Raw genomic sequence first — 22,202 nt, forward strand, 5'->3', positions numbered from 1 at the left:
GCTCTCTGCAACCCCATCCCTGAGCCTGCCCTCCCCTAGAGGCCCCCATTCTAATCAGAAGCTCCAGCAGACCTCAGGCCCCAAGAATGCCCCAATTCCAACCCACAGACTCCCCCAAGTTTGGCATCACCGGCTGGAGACAGGAACCACCTTGTCCACAATTCCCCGATTTTACAATGGGGAGGTTATGTCACAAAGAAAGGCCAGGCCCTCTCTGCTGCTCCATAAAGTAATGCCTTGCACCTCTCCAATTTTCCCAGGCCCAGGGACAGACCTACACTTGGATCTGTCATAGGAAAGCTACACAAGGAAAGGCAAACCCATGTCAACTGTGGGCCCCCAAGCCCAAACATCCTACAAGGGGTCTGGCTAAAAGGGCATCAAGGCTCTCTAGAAAGTCACATCACTCTATCATCTCCTTGTGTATTTAAAACAAAGAACCAGATAAGAATCTCTAAAGTCAATCCCTGAGAAACAGCTAAAGGACAAGATTAAAACCCTGTGTAATTATCACCCAGAGCACCTTGGAGCAGGTAAGAACCTTTGACGTTAGCACTAGCAGAGACCTGAAGCCCCTGGGGCCTGAACGGGTAGAAGCCCCGTCATTAACACTTAAAACTGCCTGGGCACTTCCAGGACTAGAGAAGCACCCTCAGACCTGGGTACCTGCCCAATGAGCACTCTCAAAAGGCTCCTGCAGAAGTCAGCGCCCATGGCCTTCCCTCAGCCCCTGAAGGCCCCCCACAAAGGACTTACCACCTGTGGTTTGCTGCACTTGCTGGCTGGGGCAGGCTCATCTGGAGTCTGGGCTGCCTCCAGGGGCTTGGCCTCAGCAGAGGGCGGTACAACCACTGGAGTCAAGCATGGCATATCCACTGGCACTGGGGCAGGCACCTCGCCAGAATGGAGGGTAAGCATGTACTGCTTAGTGACATCCTCAAGGGATGGTGCCTGCAATGTGGGGTGGGCTCGGGCTGGAAAGCCCATGGGCTCTGGCACAGCCACAGGGGGGCCAACAGAAGTCGGTGGCTCAGGCACCACAATAGGTGTGAAGGTGGCAGGCACACTGGCATGACGAACATGTTTGGATGAGGGTCGGGCCCGAGACAGGTTGCAAGTCTGGTCCTGATTGTCCTCCTCTCTCTGTAGCTCCTGATGACTGCTCCGGGCTGGGCGCTTCTTGGAACCACGGCGGATGAGCCGTGGGGACAGAATATTAGCCAGTTTAGGGTCAAGGTGGAAGTCATGGTGGGAGGCAGGCGGGGCCTCAGGTAGGGCCCTCTCAGACTGTGCCCGGCCCCTGGCAGGACTGGGCTCTTCTGGTTCTGCCTGTCGATCTGCAAGGATGGGCTCACTGCTGGACGGAGGCAACATGGGCTCAACCTCTCGGATGGGCTCCCCTCCAGGGCCCTCAAATCCAGGCCCTGCCAGCTCCCCACGGCGGCTGGGGTCACTCAAAGATTTCTTCTTGGGGGCTTTGCCAGCAACCCTGTCATCCACTACACGCTCCAAGGCACCAGGCCCTTGAACAATGCTTTGAATGACCTCTTGGTATCCCTTGCTCTCTTCACTGCCCACAGACCAGTCACTGTGGCCACTGGTCAAGCCCTCATCTACAGCTGGAGCCACTGGAAGCCCTGTTTTGGGGTTCAGTGAGCCCAGGAGGTTGCTATCCACAGAAAACCCAGAGGGCTCCTCAGAGGTGGCAGCCCGGTGGCGCTGTGGAATTGGGTCACTTAGAGACCGGTAGGCCTCTCCTGCATCCCCATTGCTCAGTTCAGTTCCACCAGGGCCTGAAGGAGGGACTTTGCGTCTCCTGCGGAGGGCACCTGGTGTGGGAGGAGTATCAGGGGACACCAGGGACCACCCTCCCAGACTGTCTTCAGCCCCAGGGAGTTGGTTGGTCTGGGCTGAAGAATTAAGGGGTCGCCACACTCCTGTTGTACCTAGGCTGCAAAAGGCTGAAACAGGAGGCTCAGGGTCTGCCCCAATGCCCTCATCTGTCAGGCTGGATTCAGGGCCAGAGAGTTCCTCCTGGGACCGCTGCCCTTGGGTCATGTCCCCTGCCCACTCAGGGCTTCCAGGGGGGATATCACTTCCATCATCCTGCTGGGCACCCATGCGCTGGATCTTCTCAAAAACCTGACGGGCCTCTTGGACATACTGATCCTGGACAACAAGGGGCAGTGGGTCGTCGTCAGCACCCGGGCCTGCCAGCAGGAGCTCAGAGGAGCTGGGCTTTAGGGCACTGGTGCGGGGTAGGCGGCGGGCCATGGGCTTCTCAGAGCAAGTAAATGACTTTGTTCTCCGAAGGGTGGCTGTCAAATCCTTGAGTGTGGGGCGGGTGCCAGGGGCTGCTGGGGCTGCTGGGGGCATAGGCCCAAGTTGCCCCCCCATACCACCTGCTGATGGTGAGTCTCTGCCATCTAACGGACCACTCCCAAGGTCCCCGGGGTGCCCACCAGGCTTTCGGACCCTCAGCTCTGAAAGGTCTGAGCGCAGGAAACTGAGCAGCGTTAGGGTCTCTGAGGCAATGTCTGGATTTGACAGGGACTTGCGCTGCCGGCTCTTGTCCAAATCCAATCCTCCATCCCTCAATGCCCTTATGGTGCCCACAGGTCCCTTGGTGCGGGTTCGAGCCTGAGGCCTTAGGAGGAGCCCTTCTCCAGCTCCAAAGCTAGGGGAACGGTACACACCCCAGCTCCCAGAGCCTCGGCTAGCCCACAGATCCTCATCCTTGAGGGTCTCTGTGCTGGAATGACGGCTGCTCCCACAGGAGCCTGATGGGCTAGCCAGGTAGGCGGGAAAGCTCACCTTGGCCACTCTGAAAGCTCCCCCCACAGTGTCTGACAAGGACCTTAGTCTCTCCTGGGGGGGACCCGGTACACAAGGAGGAGAGTTAGTACCCCACTCCCGGGGCCCTTCCTCGCTAGGAGCTCTCGGTGATGTTGGGGGCTCCGGGCTCCTGGCTCCCCCAGCCGAGTCCATGCTTCTCAGACTTAACCCACAACTGTCTGGCCTGCAGTCCTTATCCAGGAGGGAGCTTCCAGGCCTGGGCCCCCGTCTCCCTCTCCAGCGCTGGCCGCCCTCACCATCTTGGTCCTCTTCACTGCCTGAGGAGAGGCCTCCGTGGTAGGCCGGACTCTGCACCCCAGGCGGCAGCGGCGGCGGGCCCTCCTCTTCCTCCTCGCTGGAGCTGGCAGCCCGGCTGCGGCTGACAGGATAGGAGGCTATGGAGGAGGAGGAGGAGCAGGAGGCCCGGGTCCCGGCCTGCGGTTGGGAGAAGCTATGCCAAGAATGTAAACCATCCGCCGGACGCTGCGCCCGCTCCTGTTGCTGCTGCTGCTGCCGCCGCCTCCTCCCCTCGGTCCCTGGGCCAGGCAGTGGCCGCGCTGAACGCAGGCCCGCCAGGTGGAAGCACGTCCGAGGAGGTGGCGTCGGTGGTTGTCGGGGCTCCCGGGTAGGGGGTTCCCACGCGGCACCGTCGGGGCTCGCCGTCCCCGAGGCTTCAGAGTCGGCACTGGGCCGCCTGGAGCCAGGACCACCAAAGAGCTTGCGCATCTCGGTGACGCTGGGCCAGGCCCCGCGCGCTGCGCCCTCAGTCGCTTCTTCCACGGCCCCGGGGGAGGCGCCCCCGTCCCGGGCTCCAGCAGAGTCGTCCGGACGCGGCGCGTCGAAGCGCCGGGAGAGCTGGCGCACCGATGGCGAGAGACTGCGGAGCGGGCGCGGCTGCGCGGGGGCGGCCGGGGGCCCAGACGCCAGCTTGGACACGCGCCGGGAGGGCTGGCCCGAGACGGCCGCGACCGGTCGGCACGAGGCGCGGCGCCGCAGCCCGGGGGTGTCCGCGGCCCCCTCCCTCGGCCCGGACCCGCCGCTCCAACGCTCCAGCAACTTGAACGAGACGCTGCGATACAGTGGGGACCGGGGCGCCCCCTCTGCCATGGTGGCGGCACTCACTCCGGGGGGGCTGGCCTCGGGGAGCCGCGGCCAACCCCCCCTGCGCCCCCGCCCCAAAGGAGCGCAGCGGCCGGGATCCGAAGGCCTGGGTCTTGCAGCCGCAGTCGAGGGAGTTTGCAGGAAGAGGGCGCAGAGACCGGAGCAGAGCTTTATCTGCTGCGGCTCAAGTTTCTGCGGCTGCGAGCGGCTTCGGCTCCATCCCGCGCGGCCCCTCCCGCCTCAGCGCCGAACTCCAGGCCAGGCCTCCACCTCGGCCGGTGCGAACCGGAGCATCGCGCGAGGCCCGGCCCGGTCCGGATTTCTTCCTCAGCTCCGCGCCCGCCAGCCGGCCTGCCGGCCCCCCTCCCCTCGAGCTCCCGCTCCAGCTCCAGTTCCCTCCCTCTTGGCTGCTCGATCCTCGCTCCCTTTTGTTGCAAATAAACTTTGTGGCAGAGGAAAGGGGGCGGGGGGCGGGGCCTCCAGCCCCAAAGAGGGGGTGGGCTCCCCGCGCGCGCTAGGCTGGGAATCGGGAGTAGGGGGAGGGAATCGGGGAGGAGCCGAAGGAGAGAACTAGACTGGTTGAGCGACCCGCAGGGACCGAGCTTCCCCCAAAGGACTCACTCCGACACGGGCAAGCTCTGAGTGTGGTCAGCTCTGAGTGTGGACAGAGAGCCAAGGTGGTGCACCCCCTGCGGTTCAACTGCTTTTGCGCAGAAACACGTCCTGCCCAGGGGACCAACATGGCAACCTTGGACCCACAAACTTGTACACACCGATACTCAGGTACACGACTCTCTCAGCCCGGAAAGAGGCAGGACTCACCGCCAGGGGGAGTAGTGGGCGCCGCGGGCCGACTCGGGCTTTCGCTGCTCCCTGCCCCACCCTTTCGCCACGCCCTTTATTGGGCCTTGAGGGGAGATTCTTGCAGTAACAGCGACCGTGTCCAGCCCCTTGCGCCCCCAAACGCCCCGCCCCTCCCACCTCTGCGGCCCTGTCCATCTCTGATGATCTCCCCCACCCCCAAAGCCGTCCCACCCTTTGTGACCACGCCCCCGCCCCCTCTCAGGTTTCCAGCTGCCCGCCCTGGGCCCGGCCTTCTCCCCCTGTTCTAGGGTACGTGGCTCTTGCGCCCTCTACCGGCCAGATTTGCCCACCCCTTGAAACCAGAAGGTAGGAAAGACCACTTCCTTTACTTCCTTTCAGTCGTCTCCTAGTCCCTCCAGGAGCTCTTTTAAAATTAATCCCTTAACAAAGGGCACTGCCCCTCCTTCGGCCTCACGCACAAAAGGAGCTTCGATGGGACCGCCTTCGACTTGCCACTGCCAAACCTACACTCCAACCTGCGGCTGCTCCACCCTCCTGACAGGGAAGGTGTGGATCGCTTCTCCTGCTATTAGCTGATCCATCCCATGGACTCCCTCCTACCTCTGCGCTCAAGTCTCTGCCCCCAGTCTCGTCTGGCAAGTCTCACATTGTAGGGAATACTGGAGCCTTCCCCTCCTCCACCTGCCTCTGCTAGGTCCCATTCATTTTCCCTGGCCCAGTTTAAGTGCATGACAGCTCTGTACCTGAGTGAATGAATGGGAATTTATAGAGTGCCTTGGATGTATTGATAATATTATTTTATTTGTCCGATTTAGTCCTTGAACCACCCTTAGGGGTAGATATTATTGTCCCTTCTATGGGACATGGAGGAGAGGTCACTTTGACCAGTGTTAATATCAGGAAATGGCAACTCCTGCTTTGACTCAAATTCAGATTTCAGGAGCTTCAAACACCATGTTCCTCCACACAGCCTTTCCTGGCCCCAGATTCCTGATGAAGAAGGGGATTCTATCTCCTTTGAGCTCCCAGCAGCCGCCTCCTGCTTGGGCCTGAGCTCACCCTCCCCAGGAACAGAGGATCCTTCTGGTTCCCTCAACCCAGGAAGACTGTGGCTGGGCCTGACTAAAATGGGAGGCCGTGGGAGCAGGAACCCTGGTCCAGATGAGAGGGGCAGGGATGGGCAAAGGGCAGGATGGTAGACACTTAAGGGATTGTCTGACTACCGCATGAGAGAGGGAGGACTCAGCCAGGACCTTGGCTCCTGCTTGCTGATTCCCTTGGGTTGTGGGAAGTTGCTGTAAGGAGTAAGCTCTTCCTCTTTAAGTTGAGGCCAGCCTCTTTTCTGTAAGTCCCTCACTTCAACTTTGTCTCATCTCTGCCTTGAAGGGGCCAGCACATCTTTCTCTCTTCACTGGGAAATTGATGGCAAGGAAGAAAACCCTGCCTGGCCTAGTGTCTCTCTACCCTGGCCTTGCTGTGTGGACTTGGGTAAATCCTTGCACTTCCCTGGGCCTCAGTTGCCTCATCTGAAAAGTGAGGAGTGAGTCTAGGCTTCCCCAAGGTTGCCTCTCTCTGACTCTATTTGAAGTCAGATTCTGTCTCCTCTAGAGTTTCTTTCTGGTCTTTTGAGGCAGTTGTAGTATGATGGGGGGACCTTCATCCCAGGAGTCACTGCTTTCTTCCAATAATGATGTCCCCTACCATCTGAAATTTGTACTTTTCCAAACTCTTTCACACCCTGTCATATTCTGTCTTCACATCACTTCTGGAATAGAGGTTCTTATTCCCATTTCACAGATGGGCAAACTGATGAAGGGGAGTGGAGACTCAGGTCACAAGCTCCCAGCATCCTGCAGCTTGGCTGTGAGATGAGCTGGCTTGGGGCTTTGGATCAGGAATTCCCTTGGTGGGGAGGGAGGGTGTTAAAGGATCTAGGATGGGCCTCCACCAGTGGGGAGCTCACCCGATCTGAGAGGGGAGTGGCTACTTATAGCACCTCAAGAGTCCTGACAAAGTCATCTTCCTGGCACAGAGGGACCTGGGTGTTTTTAGTCCTCAAAAGACTCATCTAGAAGGGGGCTGGGAGCACTGGGCTTCAGGATGGAGAGCGGGACACTGTGTGGGGAGTCTAGAGCCGGACCCAATGCAGTTAACCTTACACAAGTGTCCAGTGACCCTAGCAGGTCACTCTTCCTTTGGGCCTCAGGCTCCTCACCCGTGAAAGGGGAATGAAACAGTAACCCGTCACCCCCATTAGTCTACTCAGCAAGATCAGAGCTGTAGAATCCCTTGGAGAATTCAAGACGGAAAGATTATATGGTCAAAATTATGGACAATGTGGGGCCTTGGGTACGTAAGGGGGAGAAACATGAGGAGTAAGAGGACTCCAAGAAGCAGTGAGCTCCAGGAAAGAACTCTGGCTCCTGACTCCATTCCAAAGCCAAATAGAAATGTCCTGGGTTTGTCCTGTTCCTTTCCTGTATAATTAGACCTCAAGTGCACAAAATTGGATTATTTATAACCTTTTGTGCATGACACATTCTCACCAGTTATTGACTCCCACCAAAAAACAAAACAACTAGGACCTTTACAATGTCTTATATCTAATTATATAGTTCCCTCACCACCTGTTCTCCTGCTGCCCCACCACCCAAGAAAACCATCACCTCCTGAGTCCAGCATTCCCTTTTTATATAGTTTTTTTGCATTTGTGCATTTCTTTACAGTATATATTTTAATTCTAATTGTTTTTAAGTTTACAAGAAGGGCATCTTGCTGTATATAATTTCGAGGATTTCTTTTTACTTAATATTATGCTGCTAATATTTATCCATATTGTTGTATGTCAGTGTAGTGCACTCTGGCTGCGTGCAATATTCTGATGTGTGAATATAGCACAGTGCATTCATCCACTCTCTGTGAGTGGCATTTGAATGTTTCCAGGTGTTTGCACTTGTGAACAGTGCTGCTCTGAGTGCTGTGCACACACACACATTTGCAGAAGTGCTCGGCGCACTGCGCCATGTGGCTACTCAACATGGGTAGGCATTGTCGAGAAGCAAATATCTTTTCTGTTTTTTGATTGTCTATATTTCCTTTTCTGGAAAGTGCCTGTTTGTGCCTCTTGTCCATTACTCTATTGGGTTATAATACTTTGTTATACTTTATGAAAATTCTCCCACCTTTCCATGCCCAATACCCCTGGTGGCTTAGGGAGAGCTGATAGTATTATCGCCATTTTACAGGTAAGGAAACAGAGGCTCAGAGAAGTGAAGGGACTTGTTCAACGTTACAGAGTTAGTAACAGCACTTCTGTGCTGAGCTAATGCCTTCTGAGGTCATTGGGCCTCAGCTAAGAAACCTTCACTGCCCCTCACACTGGGTCAGGACCCCTGTGGTCCCCAGCATCTCCTGACCATTCCATGAGCTTATTGTCTCCCTAGTGAGACCTTCTTTGCCCCTGGTCCACCCTCTGTATGTTTTCTGAACTCTTCTCTTCAACTGTAACGATCCAGATGTGTATGTGTTTATTTCATTATTGTCATTCTCCATCAGACTAGGAGCTCCCTGAGGGCAGGCGCCCACTGCCAGCATGATGCCTGGCATACAGCAGGTGCTCAATAAATGTTTACTGGATGAACTGTTTGTTTCATTGTCTGCATCCCCAGCCCCCTGGATTCTTTGAGGGTAGGATCTGGGTCTGAGCTGCCTCAGTGTTCTCAGCACCATCTCTGAGGAACACAGAGAATGTTTGTTAAATGAATGAAGAAGGGAGGAGGCCACTGCATCCATTGCTAGAACAGATCCAGTGCCCCTGGACTTTTCCTGCTTTGAATGGAAATCTCCCCAAATCAAGCCCTGGTTCCTGACTCTCTGGCTACCCCATCCTGGCCCTGCCCTGGCTCCCTGTCCTCAATTGCTGATTGTCTTCCCTGGGCTTGGCCTCCCTCAGAACCTTCCTTTCTTTACTTCTCCACCCATCACCTTCACTTCCTTTCCTCCAGCCTCTCCCTCCCTCACCCAACTCCACCTCCTCACGGTGTCACCATTATTCAGAGATCCCCAGGCTTCTACTTCCATCTCTCTGGCCCCTTCTCTTACCGGCCCCCTAATATTCTAGGACTCTGTGCAGGCCCCTCTCCTCTTCTTACTCTCTCCCTCAAGAAGTCCATCTACCCCCTTAGATTCCAGCACAGGCAAAGGCATGGAGGCTGTTAGATGAAGCATAGGAAGGGTTGTAGCCTGGGATGAGGCTGGAGAGTTGGCAGGGCTAGAAACTAAGGGCCTGATGCCAGGCCAGGGAAGCACTGGGGAGCCACAACGACAGCAGTGACTACTTGCTGGGCTCTGCAGGTTCCAGGCACCATATAATGTGCTGTGTACACATCTTCTCATTTAATCCTTACAATACTTCCTGTTATAGGAGGGGAAACTGAGGCCCAGGTATGGGACCTGATGTGCCAAGGTCACACCGCCTTTCTCTAACCCAGATACTAGATCTCTCCTGCCTCATCCTCACTCTCTTCAAGGCCCAGCTGCAGTGCTCCATCCCCTGGGAAGTCTCCAACCCATGGAAAAATTATCATGGACTCCTTTGAACCTTTATGGTCTCTCTGACCCTCACCATACTCCACCCCCACATCCCTATCTGTATCCTCTCTTTCCCCAGCCCAGCAAGGGGACACCCTCAGGGTAAGTTCTCACCTCCCACCCCGTTGCTGAGTATGCTCTGGGTTAAAGTGAGGAGGGAGAAGGGGGGATGAAGAAGATGGAGAAAAAAGGAGGGAGAAGGAAAGGAGGAACTCAAGCCCCTCAAATGGTGCTTGGAGTCCCTGGCACTGGCATGTAATAAATGGTTTTTCCTTATAGGAACAGCTGGGCTTATGGACTATGGCCCTTGTTTTTCAAAAAGTGACTGAGTTCATGTGTTTTTTTCTTAAAAAAGACTGGTGCCCAGCCAGCATGGCTCAGCGCTTGAGCATTGATCTAGGATCCAGGAGATCTCGGTTCAGTTCTCAGTCAGGGCACATGCCTTGGTTGCAGGTTCTATCCCCAGCAGGGGGTGTGCAGGAGGCAGTGGATGAATGACTCTCTCTCATCATTGATGTTTCTATTTCTCTCTCCCTCGCCCATCCTCTCTCTGAAATTAATAAAAATATATTAAAAAAAAAAAAAAAAAAAAGACTGGCTGCTTCCCAGGCAAAGGAGAAAGAGAAATTGTTGCAATCCCCTGCTTCAAGTTCCCTTGTTTAGAAACCTCCTATGACTATTCCTAGAGATAGACTTTGGAGGAACTCATGTGTCAAAAAGGCCAAGTCATTATAAGAATAACAATCATTGCACGCTTACTATGTTCTAAGTGGTTTTCACATATTAAGTAGTTTAATCCTCACAACAACTTTATAAGACAGATTTCATTATTTTCCCATTTTACAGTTAGGGAAGTTAAGATACAAAGAAGTTAACTTGTCCAGAACAACAAATGGTAGAGCCAGGATACACACCTGGGGCCATTCTGTCTCGCAGGGAAGCTGGGGATGGAATTTACCAGCGGCTCACAATTTCCACTCTTGAAAAACTTACCAGAAGGTCACAGTTCTTGGTAGTCTGCTGGGACAGTCATCTGGGTCTTTACGGGGGCTCAGCCTGGGCTGTGGAGAGAGGCCCTCTGCCTCTGCTCTCCCTCCCACCCACTCCCCCATCACAGGCACCTGAAGAGTCTGGTTGAAAGACTTGGAACAAGATGTAAGGTGGGTAATATCTGTACTGCCAGGCATAGCATGGCATCATATAGGGAGTAAGAACCAGCCTCTGCTTCTGACATCCCCTCATGTCTATCTCACTGTGGCCCAAAGAATCAAAGTTCCTTCTGCCCAACTCATCAGCCTCTCCAACAACGGCACTTGCAATGGATTCCCAAGGTGGGCTGGGCCTGGTTTCCCACTTCCCCCACCAGCTGCAAGCACACCTCTTACATTACGATGGAGTTTAACTCCTCCAGAGCCCTTCTCTGAATGTCCCCGTTGCCCAACAGCCTTGGAGATTAGGCAGGGCTAAAAGGAAGATAGTGAATCACTTTTACAGCCCTTCCCCTCCTTGCCCTGGCCCTCTGCCCTTCCCTCTCCTCCATCTTCTAAAAAGGAAGACTCTTCGACACCCTGGTCTGTCAAGTGCAGGGTCTGTGTGGTACGCCAGCAGCCAAGGGTGGGCCGGATTGTCCCACAGGAGGAAATAAGGCCTGGAGGAGAAGTGAGGGGAATGAGGGGTGCGGGTGGGGGCAGGAGAGATAAGGGAAAAGAGCAGACAAGGTGAGGATCTGCAGAGGCGTGGCTGAGGGGAGAGGTGTGCAGGGGTAGAATAGCTGAGGACCTGGAAGGGCCTTGCCTGGTATAATCCCCCTTAGCTGCCTCCTCGGGACCTTCAGTTAAGAGGTCTTTACAAGACTTTTTAAGGCTCAGGTCTGTGTTTGAGATGCTTCCATATAAGATGGCCTCCAGGCAGTCTCCAGGTACCTGCAGGCCAGAAGGATGGAGCTGAGGGCAGGATAGAGGAACCCGGCAGAATCAGTGTGTCTTAAGACTGGTCAGCAGGCTCCTGACCATGGGACCTCCGTGTAGCAGCCTCCTGACTGCTCTGAGGTGGCTCTGAGTCTCCTCAAGCTGCTGACTTCTTATTTATTTATTTATTTATTTATTTATTTATTTATTTATTTTTATTTTAATTAATTTATTTTTTTGACTTCTCCTTTTAAAATGAAGCAATGTTGTGGGGCTATTTCCCCTCACTTGAGGGTCCCGATGGAGGTGTCCCAGGCATAGAGGATACCCTGAGCCTGAAAGGGGTGCATTGGGAGAGGTGGGTGGAGCAGAAGTGGGGTCTGGGGCTCTTCCTGGCATTTAATGCTCTGGTCTTACCCAGCTTTTTTCCCCCTTTTTTTTTTGTTAATCCTCATCAGAGGAAGTTTTTTCCATTGATTTTTAGAGAGAGAGTGGAAGGAAGGGAGGGGAAGGAGAGAGAGAAACATTGATGTGAGAGAAACACATCAATAGGTTACCTCTAGCACGAGCCCTGACCGAGGCTGGGGATTGAACCTGTAACCCTTATGTGCATGGGCCGATGCTCTAACCACTAGGCACACCCACCAGGGCCCAGTTTCTCATCCCGCTCCTCACACACCCAACCCTCTGGGCTTAGTTAAAGCTCACTTGCTTTCCAGCCAGGCTTAGCGCATCTCTGCCCCTGGGTTTTTTTGTTTTGTTTTTTTAAAAATATATCTTTATTAATTTCAGAGAGAGGAAAGGAGAGGGAGAGAGAAAGATAGAAACATCAATGATGAGAAAGTCATTGATCAGCTGCAGCCCACAACCTGGGCATGTTGCCCTGACCGGGAATCGAACCCCGATCTCCTGGATCCTAGTCGACGCTCAACTGCTGAGCCACGCCCGGCCAGGCTGCCCCCGGGTTTTGTATGCACGACACCTTCAGCAGGAGCAGCCTCCTCCTCTCTGCCTTTTGGATTCCTCCCCACCTCAAGCTGCACCTCTTCTAAGAAGCACTCCCTGATTTCTCCTCCTGCTGAGCCCCCACTCCTGCGGTTGTCTGGAGACTGGCCATGAGACAGCTCTTGTTTATTCAGCTTTCACACACAGGAGGCCACATGCCCTCCACAGCTCTCTGCCTATCTGCTCCAGGGCTGGCCCAGGCTGCACTAACATAATCCCCACTTCTGTTTGCAGAGCTCCCACCAGCCTTTAACATCTGGTTCAGATGCTCCCCTCCCTACCTCCTCCCCCCCAAAAAGATCTTTCCTGACTCCTTGGACTGGGTTATGGGTATCCTTTGGGCTTTCGTTTCCCGCAGCCATGCTTACCCTCTGTCACAGCCTTCACATCACTGTGTTAGTACCTCCAGTAGTTGGGAGCCTGTATGGGGCAGGGCTTGGACTGGTTCTTTTGGGGCCCAAGAACCAACACAGGCCTGAACACACGGTGTCAGCAAAAGTTGCTGAATGAATGGAACATCACACTCAGCTCAGATTCATCCCTCAAAACCCAGCTCAAATGCCTCTTCCCAGAAGCTCTCACTTCCCCGTCTCATCTTCTCTCACTCCCTTATTAGTGACTCCAGAGCATGCCGCATACTCAGTTACAGTACATGTCACACTGTATTTCTGTGAGCAGCTTAACATGGCTTCTCCAACTCTCCATGGCTCACTGGGACCTTCTGCAGAGGTAGGCTCAGGCTTATTTGTCTCTGTGCCCACTGGTCCAGAGAAAGGGCTCATTAAATAGTTGGTGAAATTTTCAGGTCTGTCCTGCCCCGGTGGACTCAGCCACCCTGCCGCTTCCACTTGGCTGTGAGTTTCTGTAGCAGTTCATGTGGCCGCCGGCGGAACTTCTTCTGGGTGAAGTAGAAGAGAATGGGATCCAGCACACTGTTGGCACTGGCAAAGGGCCGCGTGCCTTTGTAGGCAGCTGCAAAGGCCTCCAGCACCGGGCAGGAGACACCGGGCGTAGAGCGCACTGCCAGATAGGCTGTCTTGGTGATGTGGAAAGGCAGGAAGCTGATGGCAAAGGCGGCTGCCACCACCACAGCCATGCGGGCTGCCTTGCCACGCCGCTCCTGGGCCACAGGCCCTGCCGGGCCATCCTGGCGACACAGACGGCGGGCCAGACGGCAGTAGCAGGCCAGCAGGGCGGCAAAGGGCAGCAGGAAGCCGACGACTGTGAGGGCCATGCCATAGGGCAAGTATCGCATGGCCAGGGCAGGTGGGCTCAGGTCGTAACAGACGGTGCGATTGCGCTGGATGCCTGTGGCGGCAAAGAAGGCTGTGGGCAGGCACTGGGTTGTCACGGCCAGCCACACGGCCCCACACACTACCCAGGCAGCCCGGCGACCCCCACGCTTGTGCCAGGGGGCCAGAGGGTGGCAGATGCCCAGGTAGCGCTGGAAACTGATGCAGGTGAGGAAGAGGATGCTGCCATGTAGGTTAGCATAGAAGAGGAAGCGCACCAGGCGGCAGGTGAGGTCACCGAAGGGCCAGTGGTCACCTCGGGCATAGTTGTAGATGAGCAGGGGCAGGGAGCAGGCGTACAGCAGGTCAGCCAGGGCCAGGTTCAGGGTGTACACAGCCGTGCGGGTCAAGGCCCGGCGGGACGTGCAGATCTGGGCAATGACACAGATATTCAGCGGCAGGCCAGCCGCCAGCACCACCGAGTACACAGGTGGCAGCAGTAGTCGCTTGAAGTTCTCTCGGTAGACGCAGGTGGTCGGCGGTGAGTCCAGAGCATGGCTTGTGTCATTGTGCCAGTCCATGGCTGCCTGACCGGGCTTCCTAAATCTGGAGAGGCTGGGGAAGCAACACACAACCTGTGAGTGACCACATTCACTGACCACCCAATAGGGCTCTGTCCCTCTCTGGGTCTTGGTCTCCCCACCTGAACCGTTTCTGATTACCCGTCCCCTCAAGGCCCACACAGCCCTCACAAAACCTGGAATACAATAAAGCTTGAGCTTGGGAGAAATCCAATTCATTTTTTAAAAAAATTCATTGATTTTTTTAAAGAGAGAGAAGGGGCAGAAATCGATTCATTGTTCATTTATATGCATTCATTGGTTGTATGTGCCCTGACTGGGGATCGAACCTGCAACTTTGGTATATCAGGATGATGTTCTAACCAACTGAGCTACCCAACCAGAGTTAATTTACTTTCTTTTTATAGTATTCATTTTTCACCAGACTTCCTGGTAAACTTCTTGTCATCCTTCAAAACCTTAGTCAAAAGTCTCTCCTCTGTGATTGGAGAGTGATAGACTTTGATTTGAATCCCAACTTACTTATCGGCTATGAGACCTTGAGCTACTAATACACCTTCTCTGAGTCTCAGCTTTCCTATCTGAAAAATGGGGGAATGGTGCACCTACCTCTCAGGATGTTATGAGATTAGAGGCACTAAATCATGCTATACAGGGCTTCCCCCAGCACCCTGGAGTTTGGAGATCGTGGTTATGGTGGGCCTGCTTGTCTGGGTCTCCTTCACAGATTGGGAGCCTCCTGAGAGGTGCCACGTCTGGTGCCTCTCTGTCTCTGAGAGCCCAGCCCCAGGGTCCAGGGCATAGAGGGCCATGTTTTGTTTTGTTTTTTTGGCCATGGTAACTCTTAGTGAAGCAACATGAACAAAATGTTCACATACTACCAGCTGACCAAGGACAGCGTCTACCTCCTCGGCTTGGACTCCACCTTCCAAAGCCATGGTCCTTCTTTTGGCTGCAGTTTTCTTATCTGTAAAATAAGGGAAGGAGGTGATTCAGGAGTTCACTAAGCCTCCTTCCTGACTTAAGGCTACAACGCTGGTCTGGCAGAGCCACTGAAGCCACAGCGCCCTCTGGTGGCTGGAGTAAAAACAGCTTCCCTGAAGGCAAATGGCAGGCGGAGCAACCATATCAGCAAGTTACTTAATAGGGAGGGAAATCCAAACAGTGAAGGGAAGTGGCTGCTTAATCTTACTTAGTAAATTAGAGGCAGAGCCCTGCCACCTCACTCAGGAAGCAGCTTAATGTAGCCCAGGGGTGGGGAGCTCCGGCAGCCTGTGGGTGGTGAAATCATTTGGTCTGACCCTGCCAAAGTAACCGCAGGCAGGACTCAAAAGTCAATAAACCCAGGAACTTTTTTCATAGCTAATTTTTAAGTTGATAATTTTGTATGACCCTCAAATGGTGTTATAAGTATCCAAATGGCCCTTGGCAGAAAAAAGGTTTCCCACCTTTGGTGTAGCCCAGGGACATGGAATGTAAAGGTTCAGAGAATCAGGAAGGCTTGGTTCAAATCCTGGCTTCCCTTCTTCCATGCTGTTCAACCCACCACATGTCACTTGCCTTTTCTGGGCCTGTGTCCTCATCAGTAAAATGTATGATAGGCCTGACATGCAGCAGGTGCTTAATAAATGTCATGCTGTGCTGTTTTATCCTACACCTTATCCCTCCACTCATCCCTTCAGGCTGAAGTTTGGGGGAACCAGCAGCACAAATGCCTAAGAGGTCCACTGGGGGGTAAGTCTGACTTCTTGACGCTCACCTCTCAATTGTTATTTTCACATTTACTGATGTCCAGAGAGAATTCACCATTTAACTCCAGTGGACCTGTAAGGCAAAGCCATTGAGATAGTGAGTCAAATCCTCCCCTCTCCCTATTTTACAGATGGGAGAAACTGAGTCCCAGAAAAAAATATAAAGTCCTGCAAGTGCACTCAGAGGGTGATAGAAGGTTGAGGCAGAGTAAGTACATGGGCTCTGGTCCAGACGCCCAGGTTCAAATCTCAGCTCTGCTACATGTGAGCTGTGTGGCCGTAGGCTCATTACTGAACCTCCATTTGCCCATAGGGCTGCTGTGAAGATCAGTGCTTGGCACAGGGCAAGTGGTAGCTGTTCCTAATGTGGATATACCTGCTAAGTAAAGTTATGAGATTTTAAAAAATTATATTAGAGCAAAATATAATTCTCCACACTAATTTCTTCCAACTTAAAATTTGATTTTGATGAAAATATTTTACCCAGATTCTGGGCAACTGCAAAATGATGATGTTTGGATTTTCCAGTCTGTATCTCACATGCCCTATCACCTTTAGTTACCAAAGAGTCTTTGTGAACTTCATCCCCTGAGTTAGGAGTGCTGAGTGCCCAGCTGACCAGTTAGGCACAAGGGGAAGGCCAAGGAAGAAGCTTGGCAGTATCTCCACTGTAACCAGGAAGGCAAGATTAGGACAGGCAAGAGAAAGTTTATTCATTCATCTCTTCACTCATTTGTTCAGGCCATTCTTTCATTCACATATTCATTTTTTGGTTTTTTCATGCAAGGCATTTAATGAGTATTTACTGCCTACTGGATGCATGAGACACAGTATATAGACATAGAAGTAGGTAGACAGATACAGACACAGAAATACATATGCACATTTACCTATACTTCTATATATATACCTATACAGAGTGGGGCAAAAGTTGGTTTACAATTGTTAGTAAGGAAAACGATACAATAATAAATAATAATATAAGGATAAACTCTGTGTTTATTCTTATAAACCTACTTTTGTCCCACCCTGTACATGTGCTAGTCTGAGGGGGAAGACCAGTGTGAGCCATAGGATGGAAGAGTTTTCAGAGGAGGGTGAAGGGTGGAGCAAGTCCCTGATGGCTGGCTAGGGTTTCTCTGGGTGGAGAGGGGTGTGAGGACTCCTGGGGTGTCCCCAGGTGGGGAGGAAGGTGGAGCAGACAGGGACTGAATGGAGAGCAGCCTGCTGGGCAGAGGGTCATAGTGAGAAGGAGGAAGCTGGTGGAAGGAACTGCGTTGCTGTATCCCTAAACCCTCCTGGAGAGGCCTGTTGCCCTCAGACACCACCCCAGAAAGAGCACTCTGACTTAGGTGACTGGAGACCCTAGTTGTTTTCTGCCCCCCACTCCCTGGTGAGATGGGTCCTTTTATCAGGAAGCAGGGCTGCATGAGAGGATTCAGGGCAAACCTTTAGGTCTGTCCCAGGAAAGGCAGGCTGGCTGTCACCTGGCTCCCTCAGCCATTCTGCCTTCTGAGGACACAGGAGGGGTGAGCTGTTCTCCCAGTTCCTGGCAGGAGCTGGTTCTGAGAGGGGGCTTGCTAGGCCCCTGCCTCCAGGCAGCAGCTGATGGTGGCTCTCTCCAGCTATCACATCTGTCACCCACTCTTGGGCCCTGAGGCCTGGACCAGCTCAGACCTCAGCCTCCTCCTGGGCCCCAGCTACTCCGCCCATGGTGGGGGGCTTTCTAACAGATGGCTCTGACTACCTTCTTTCCTGCATCCCTCTGTCCTTTGGGCAAAAGCTCAAACCCTTGTCCTGACAGTGAAGCTTCTGCTGAGTCTTCTAGACTCATCTGAAGTACCCCAGGTCCCTCCACTCTGCCCCTTCCTCTCTTGTCACACTGTTTCGAAGACACCGAGACTGCCAGAAATCCAGGCTTCCTCTCCAGCCTCCCCATCTTTACTGTTCTCTTCACACAAAGTGCCATTCAACCCACCTCTGTTTGTCAACCCCCCAAGTGTCCATCAAGCTCCAGATCTAATTTTGCTTCTTCCTTTTCTAAAAAAAATATGTTTTTATTGATTTTTTAATTACTTTTAAAATATATTTTTATTGATTTCAGGGAGAGGGAGAGAGATAGAACCATCAATGATGAGAGAGTCATTGATCGGCTGTTTCCTGCACACCCCTGACCAGGGATTAAGCCCACAACCCTGGCATGTGCCCTGACCGGGAATTGGACCGCGATCTCCTGGATCCTAGGTCGATGCTCAATCGCTGAGCCATACCGGTCGGGCTGTTTTTATTGATTTTGGAGAGAGAGAGAGAGAGAGAAACATCGATTTGAGAGAACATCGATGGGTTGCCTCCCGGGGACTCAGCCCACCACCGAGAATTGAACCGGTGACCTCTTGGTGCACCAGACGACCAACTGAGCCACACTGGCCAGGGCTCTTCTTCCTTTTCTGATCCCCCAGTTGGGTGGAATCCCTTCCTCTGGGAACCCCCAATTCTGTGGACCTCCTTTAGGTCAGCACTAAACGCAGCCTGCCTGCCCAAAGTCAGAGTCCCTTGGGTCCAGCCCCAGCCCCACTTCACACTGGCCCATGGCCCCGAGATACACCAACACTCACATGCAGCCTCCTGTCCCTGAAGCGCCGTGGTGGTCCGAAGTGTGATGGAGCAAGGGGAAGCCAGACATGAGGCTCCCCACCCTCCTGCCCCCAGCCTGGGCTGTGACACCTCTGCTGGGCGGGCAGCTTCCTCTGTTTCCTGGCAGGACTGTCTCTGACTGAAATAGCCCCTGCGGGGGCCCCCCCTCCCTACCACCCTTAACACCAAGGCCTGGCGGAAACTGGGCCTACGAGGAGCAAGGAGGCCAAGAAAAGATCTCCTTCCCAGAACTCTCCCCCACCCCAGCAGAGGAAAGAGGGTGAGGAGCAGAGAGAGGGGAGCAGGGGGACCAGAGGCTGCTGGATACAAGTCAGCCACGTAGGCCCAGCAGCTTCTTTCCTCCTCAGCCTCTTCTCAGTCTTCTCATCTGTCAAATGGACAGGTTAGTGGTTAAAGAGCTTCCGGCTCCTCTTTCAGCTGTGACACCCAGAGCCATCTTCCCTGTCACCAACTCCTCCATCCACTCCTCCTTCCTCCATTCACTCAATAGCTCGGACACTGGCATGCCCAATCCTCTTTGGCTAGCCACCCTCTCCCTCCCTTTCTAGCTCTCTTCCTTTTCTCCAAAAGCACTTATTGCGCACCTACTGTATGCCATCAGATATTCCCACATTTCCCCTTTAGCAGTCATTGCCTCTTTCCCATGGCAGGCCCAGGGCTCCCTGGGAGTGATAGGTGTGGGTTGTGGGGATGGAGGTGATGCCTCTGAGAACTCACCTGCCTGTGCAAGTCCTCCCCTGACTCCTCCTTACCGCCAAACCAAGACTCAGAGCTGTGGGCCCAGGTTCTTTTTCTACCTTGGCCCCTGCTCTCTGTGTGCTTCTGGACAAGCCCTTTTCCCTCTCTGACCTTCTTGGTAGAATGTGGTCATACTGGCCTGGCCACCAGCCGGCCGTGAGGATGAGCTGCCAGAGGGAGGGAGGACCTTTTTTATTCTGTACAGTCTAAGCACTGACATCACCCCCAATCTGCTTACAGGCAAGCAGACTGAGGAACCAAGTCAGGGACAAAAGTTTAGACCAAACTGAGAAAATTCAGGTTTGAACTGCTGGTAAACACTTGGTCCGTCAGGCATGAATTGAGCACCTACTACATATTCAGTTCTGCTAGGAGGCTGCTTGTGCTGGTTAAAAGCATAAATCTTCTGGTCTGATTTGAGCTGTGCTGGGACCCAGAAGGGCAAGGAGGCCTGGCCTTCAGTCCAGCAGCTAGTTCTCTGCTGAGTTCCCAGGATGAACTCCTTTGGTCATCCCCACCAGGGTAGGCCACTGTGTGTCCTAAGAATGGGAGCAGCCCCAAGGACTTCCTGGGGGTGTCAGCCTCAGGGCAGGGCTTGGGAACTTAGTTCCTGCCACCTGGGGGGAGAGTTCAGGTTTTAGGGGTCATAGGTATACCTGGAGGGCTCCTGGGGAAGACATGTCTGTTGCTGAGCCTTAAAGTGCCAAGAGGACTCAGATTTTGAAAAGTGAAGAGACATTCCAAGCAGGAGGCACAGAGGTGGGGATTGGGCCTGCCTTGTGTGGGGAAATGAAGACTAAATATTGTAGCCAGAGCACGGGATGAGGTGTGCAAAGAGGAGGCCAGACGGGAGGTCCGAGGGGGCTGGCCTATCATAGAACCTCCAAGCAGAGCCCAAGTGCCATTGCCCTAGCCTCTAAGCCTAGGTGTAAGCTCTTTCCTCTGCCTGGGATGCTTTCCTCAACCCTCTCTGAATAATCCTTATGTATCTTCCCGGTATTTTCTCATCTGTGAAATGAGGATGATCACTGGTACCTTCCACCTAGGCTAGTGTAAGAATGAAATGAAATGAAACCGTGTATTTGAGGTGCCCTGGCACACAGCAGGTACTCAATAAATGTTTGTTAAATGAATGAATCCATTCCAGGCCCAACCTAAATGCCCTCATGTTGGGCTCCCTCAGTTCACCACAGTCTCCACTACTTTCTGGGCCCTCAGCACCAAGTGTCATTTCTTAACTGCCTACCCTGTGCCAAATGTTTTATCTGCAGTTCTAAGGGGGGGGGGGGGGGAGGCGTGGGGAGAGATTCTTCTCTCCACTTTACAGGTGAAGAAACTAAGATTGAGGGAGGGCCAGTGAGTTTCCCAAGGCATCCCCCAGCCAGGTGGCATTTCAACAGGGTCTTTCTGACTCTATGGCCCTCTTTTCCAATGTTCCTCCAGAGTTCAGGGGATTCCCTGGGGAGGGTCTTCCCTGCACTGAGGGCCTATGGCCATGAGATGATGCCAGCAGATTGCTCAGGACTGCCAGCCTCACCTTCACACCTGGGCTGGGTGGCAGGTCTGCACACAGAGGGGCTCTTCCTCCTGGGGCTGGCACGGAACAACCGCAGCACCAGTTCCCAGCCTCCTTTCCTTTTGACCCACTCCTCAACCTTCTTCCTAGTTATCATTCCCAGATAAGCTCAAGCCCTATTCTCAGATCCTAGCCTGGTCAATGCAGCTTATAAGAGCCTCTGGGGACATTGGCAGGACCACAGATCCAAGGCAGAGCCTTGTCCATCTTAGGTAGAGGCCCTGGAACTGTCACCCTGACACCAGTATCCACCACCCATTTCCCCTCCAGATACACCATTAGCAGAAACACTGAATGAAATACCTCACTCCATAGAGGGGACAACCTTTTTACAATTCAAACAAAATGCATGGGGTCAGTTTGAGCCTGCAGAAGAAGCAATTCAGATTAGACGTAAGGAAGAACTGACAAGGACTGAAGCTCCTTGGGCTGTTTGGATCTTATGTCTCAAGATACCCTTCAGATGACTTAGTAGTCTCTGCCTTGCCCCCTGCCCCTGCCCCTGCCCCAAAGACCTCATATGTGGAAGGAATGAGGAGCCTGATGGCCAGGGCAGGAGCTGGAAGCCTGAGTCACAGTCTGCCAGCCAGCCAGGAACCAGTCCAGACCAGGATGGATGTGGGAAGAGACCTCCCAGCCTTGGCTTGCCTGCCTGTTGGGAAACTAGCCTGGAATCCCCCTTGCCCAGCCCCTGGCCTGTGAGTTTAGCAGCAAGGGCACAGGATGGAGGGGGTCAAGACTCAGCTTCCTTCCCTTGAGGAGTCAGACAGGCTGGGATCCATCACCAACTTGCTATGTGACCTGCCACGAGCTATCTACCCTCAATGAGCCTGTGTCTCTGCCCGATAAACAGGGCTAGTCATGGTGCTTACCTTACAGATCATTATGTCCTGTGCTCCAGTTGCTAAACCCTCCCTGACCCGGGCAGCATCCAGCCTAGGGTAAGGGAGCCCCCAGGAGCCCACCTCAGGCCAGGTTCCTGATGCCAGTCTCTCTCTGGCACCCAGAGGACAGTGGGTAGGGGGCAGAGCCAACCCCTTTGGAGGAGTTTTGATCTCAGCTGTGGTATGAGGCTGACCACAAAAGCAGGCAAACTGGCAGGAGGAGGGCACAGGGAGGGCAGGAAAGTTGATTTCTCTTCTCTTTCCCACTTCCCCTTCTCACCTCCTTTTCAACAGGAATTAAAGCTGGAACTGAAACAACCATTTTGAGCGCAAGGAAGGGGAAGCTGTAGCTTAGGGGAATTTGGGGGTTGAGGCTGCTTCCTTTGGTTTCTCTACAGGCTGAGCAAAGAGAGAACTTGCATGTCCTGAGCCTCTACTATGTGCCAGGCCCCAGCTGTCCATCATTGAGTGCATGGCATCCCCACCACGGTCTGGACAGGTATTTCCATTGTGCATTGACTG

The 22,202-nt window shown here is 53.6% G+C and overlaps 2 protein-coding genes and 1 pseudogene across 2 annotated transcripts in view; 1 reads left to right on the forward strand and 2 right to left on the reverse strand.

Moving 5' to 3' along the window:
* The window catches only part of ARHGEF17 (Rho guanine nucleotide exchange factor 17), a 58,253-nt gene extending 53,976 nt beyond the window's left edge, over positions 1 to 4,277 (reverse strand). The window contains exon 1 of the mRNA XM_016208482.2: positions 757 to 4,277. Coding sequence (XP_016063968.2) covers positions 757 to 3,942 — 3,186 coding nt within the window. The 5' untranslated portion in view covers positions 3,943 to 4,277. The remainder of the gene's footprint in view (positions 1 to 756) is intronic.
* LOC148091978 (uncharacterized) lies at positions 3,941 to 5,333 on the forward strand (annotated as a pseudogene).
* Positions 5,334 to 13,089: 7,756 nt separating this feature from the next.
* Positions 13,090 to 15,907, reverse strand: P2RY6 (pyrimidinergic receptor P2Y6). Its single transcript, XM_016208450.2, has 4 exons — positions 15,856 to 15,907; positions 14,997 to 15,001; positions 14,155 to 14,168; positions 13,090 to 14,110 (listed from the first exon to the last, which is right to left on the reverse strand). Exon 4 carries the CDS (start codon positions 14,074 to 14,076, stop codon positions 13,090 to 13,092), a length of 987 nt encoding a protein of 328 aa, XP_016063936.1. The 5' UTR covers positions 14,077 to 14,110; positions 14,155 to 14,168; positions 14,997 to 15,001; positions 15,856 to 15,907.
* Between the last annotated feature and the right edge of the window lie 6,295 nt (positions 15,908 to 22,202).

Source organism: Miniopterus natalensis, chromosome 11, assembly GCF_054644295.1.
Source record: "Miniopterus natalensis isolate mMinNat1 chromosome 11, mMinNat1.hap1, whole genome shotgun sequence".
Lineage (NCBI taxonomy): Eukaryota > Metazoa > Chordata > Mammalia > Chiroptera > Miniopteridae > Miniopterus > Miniopterus natalensis.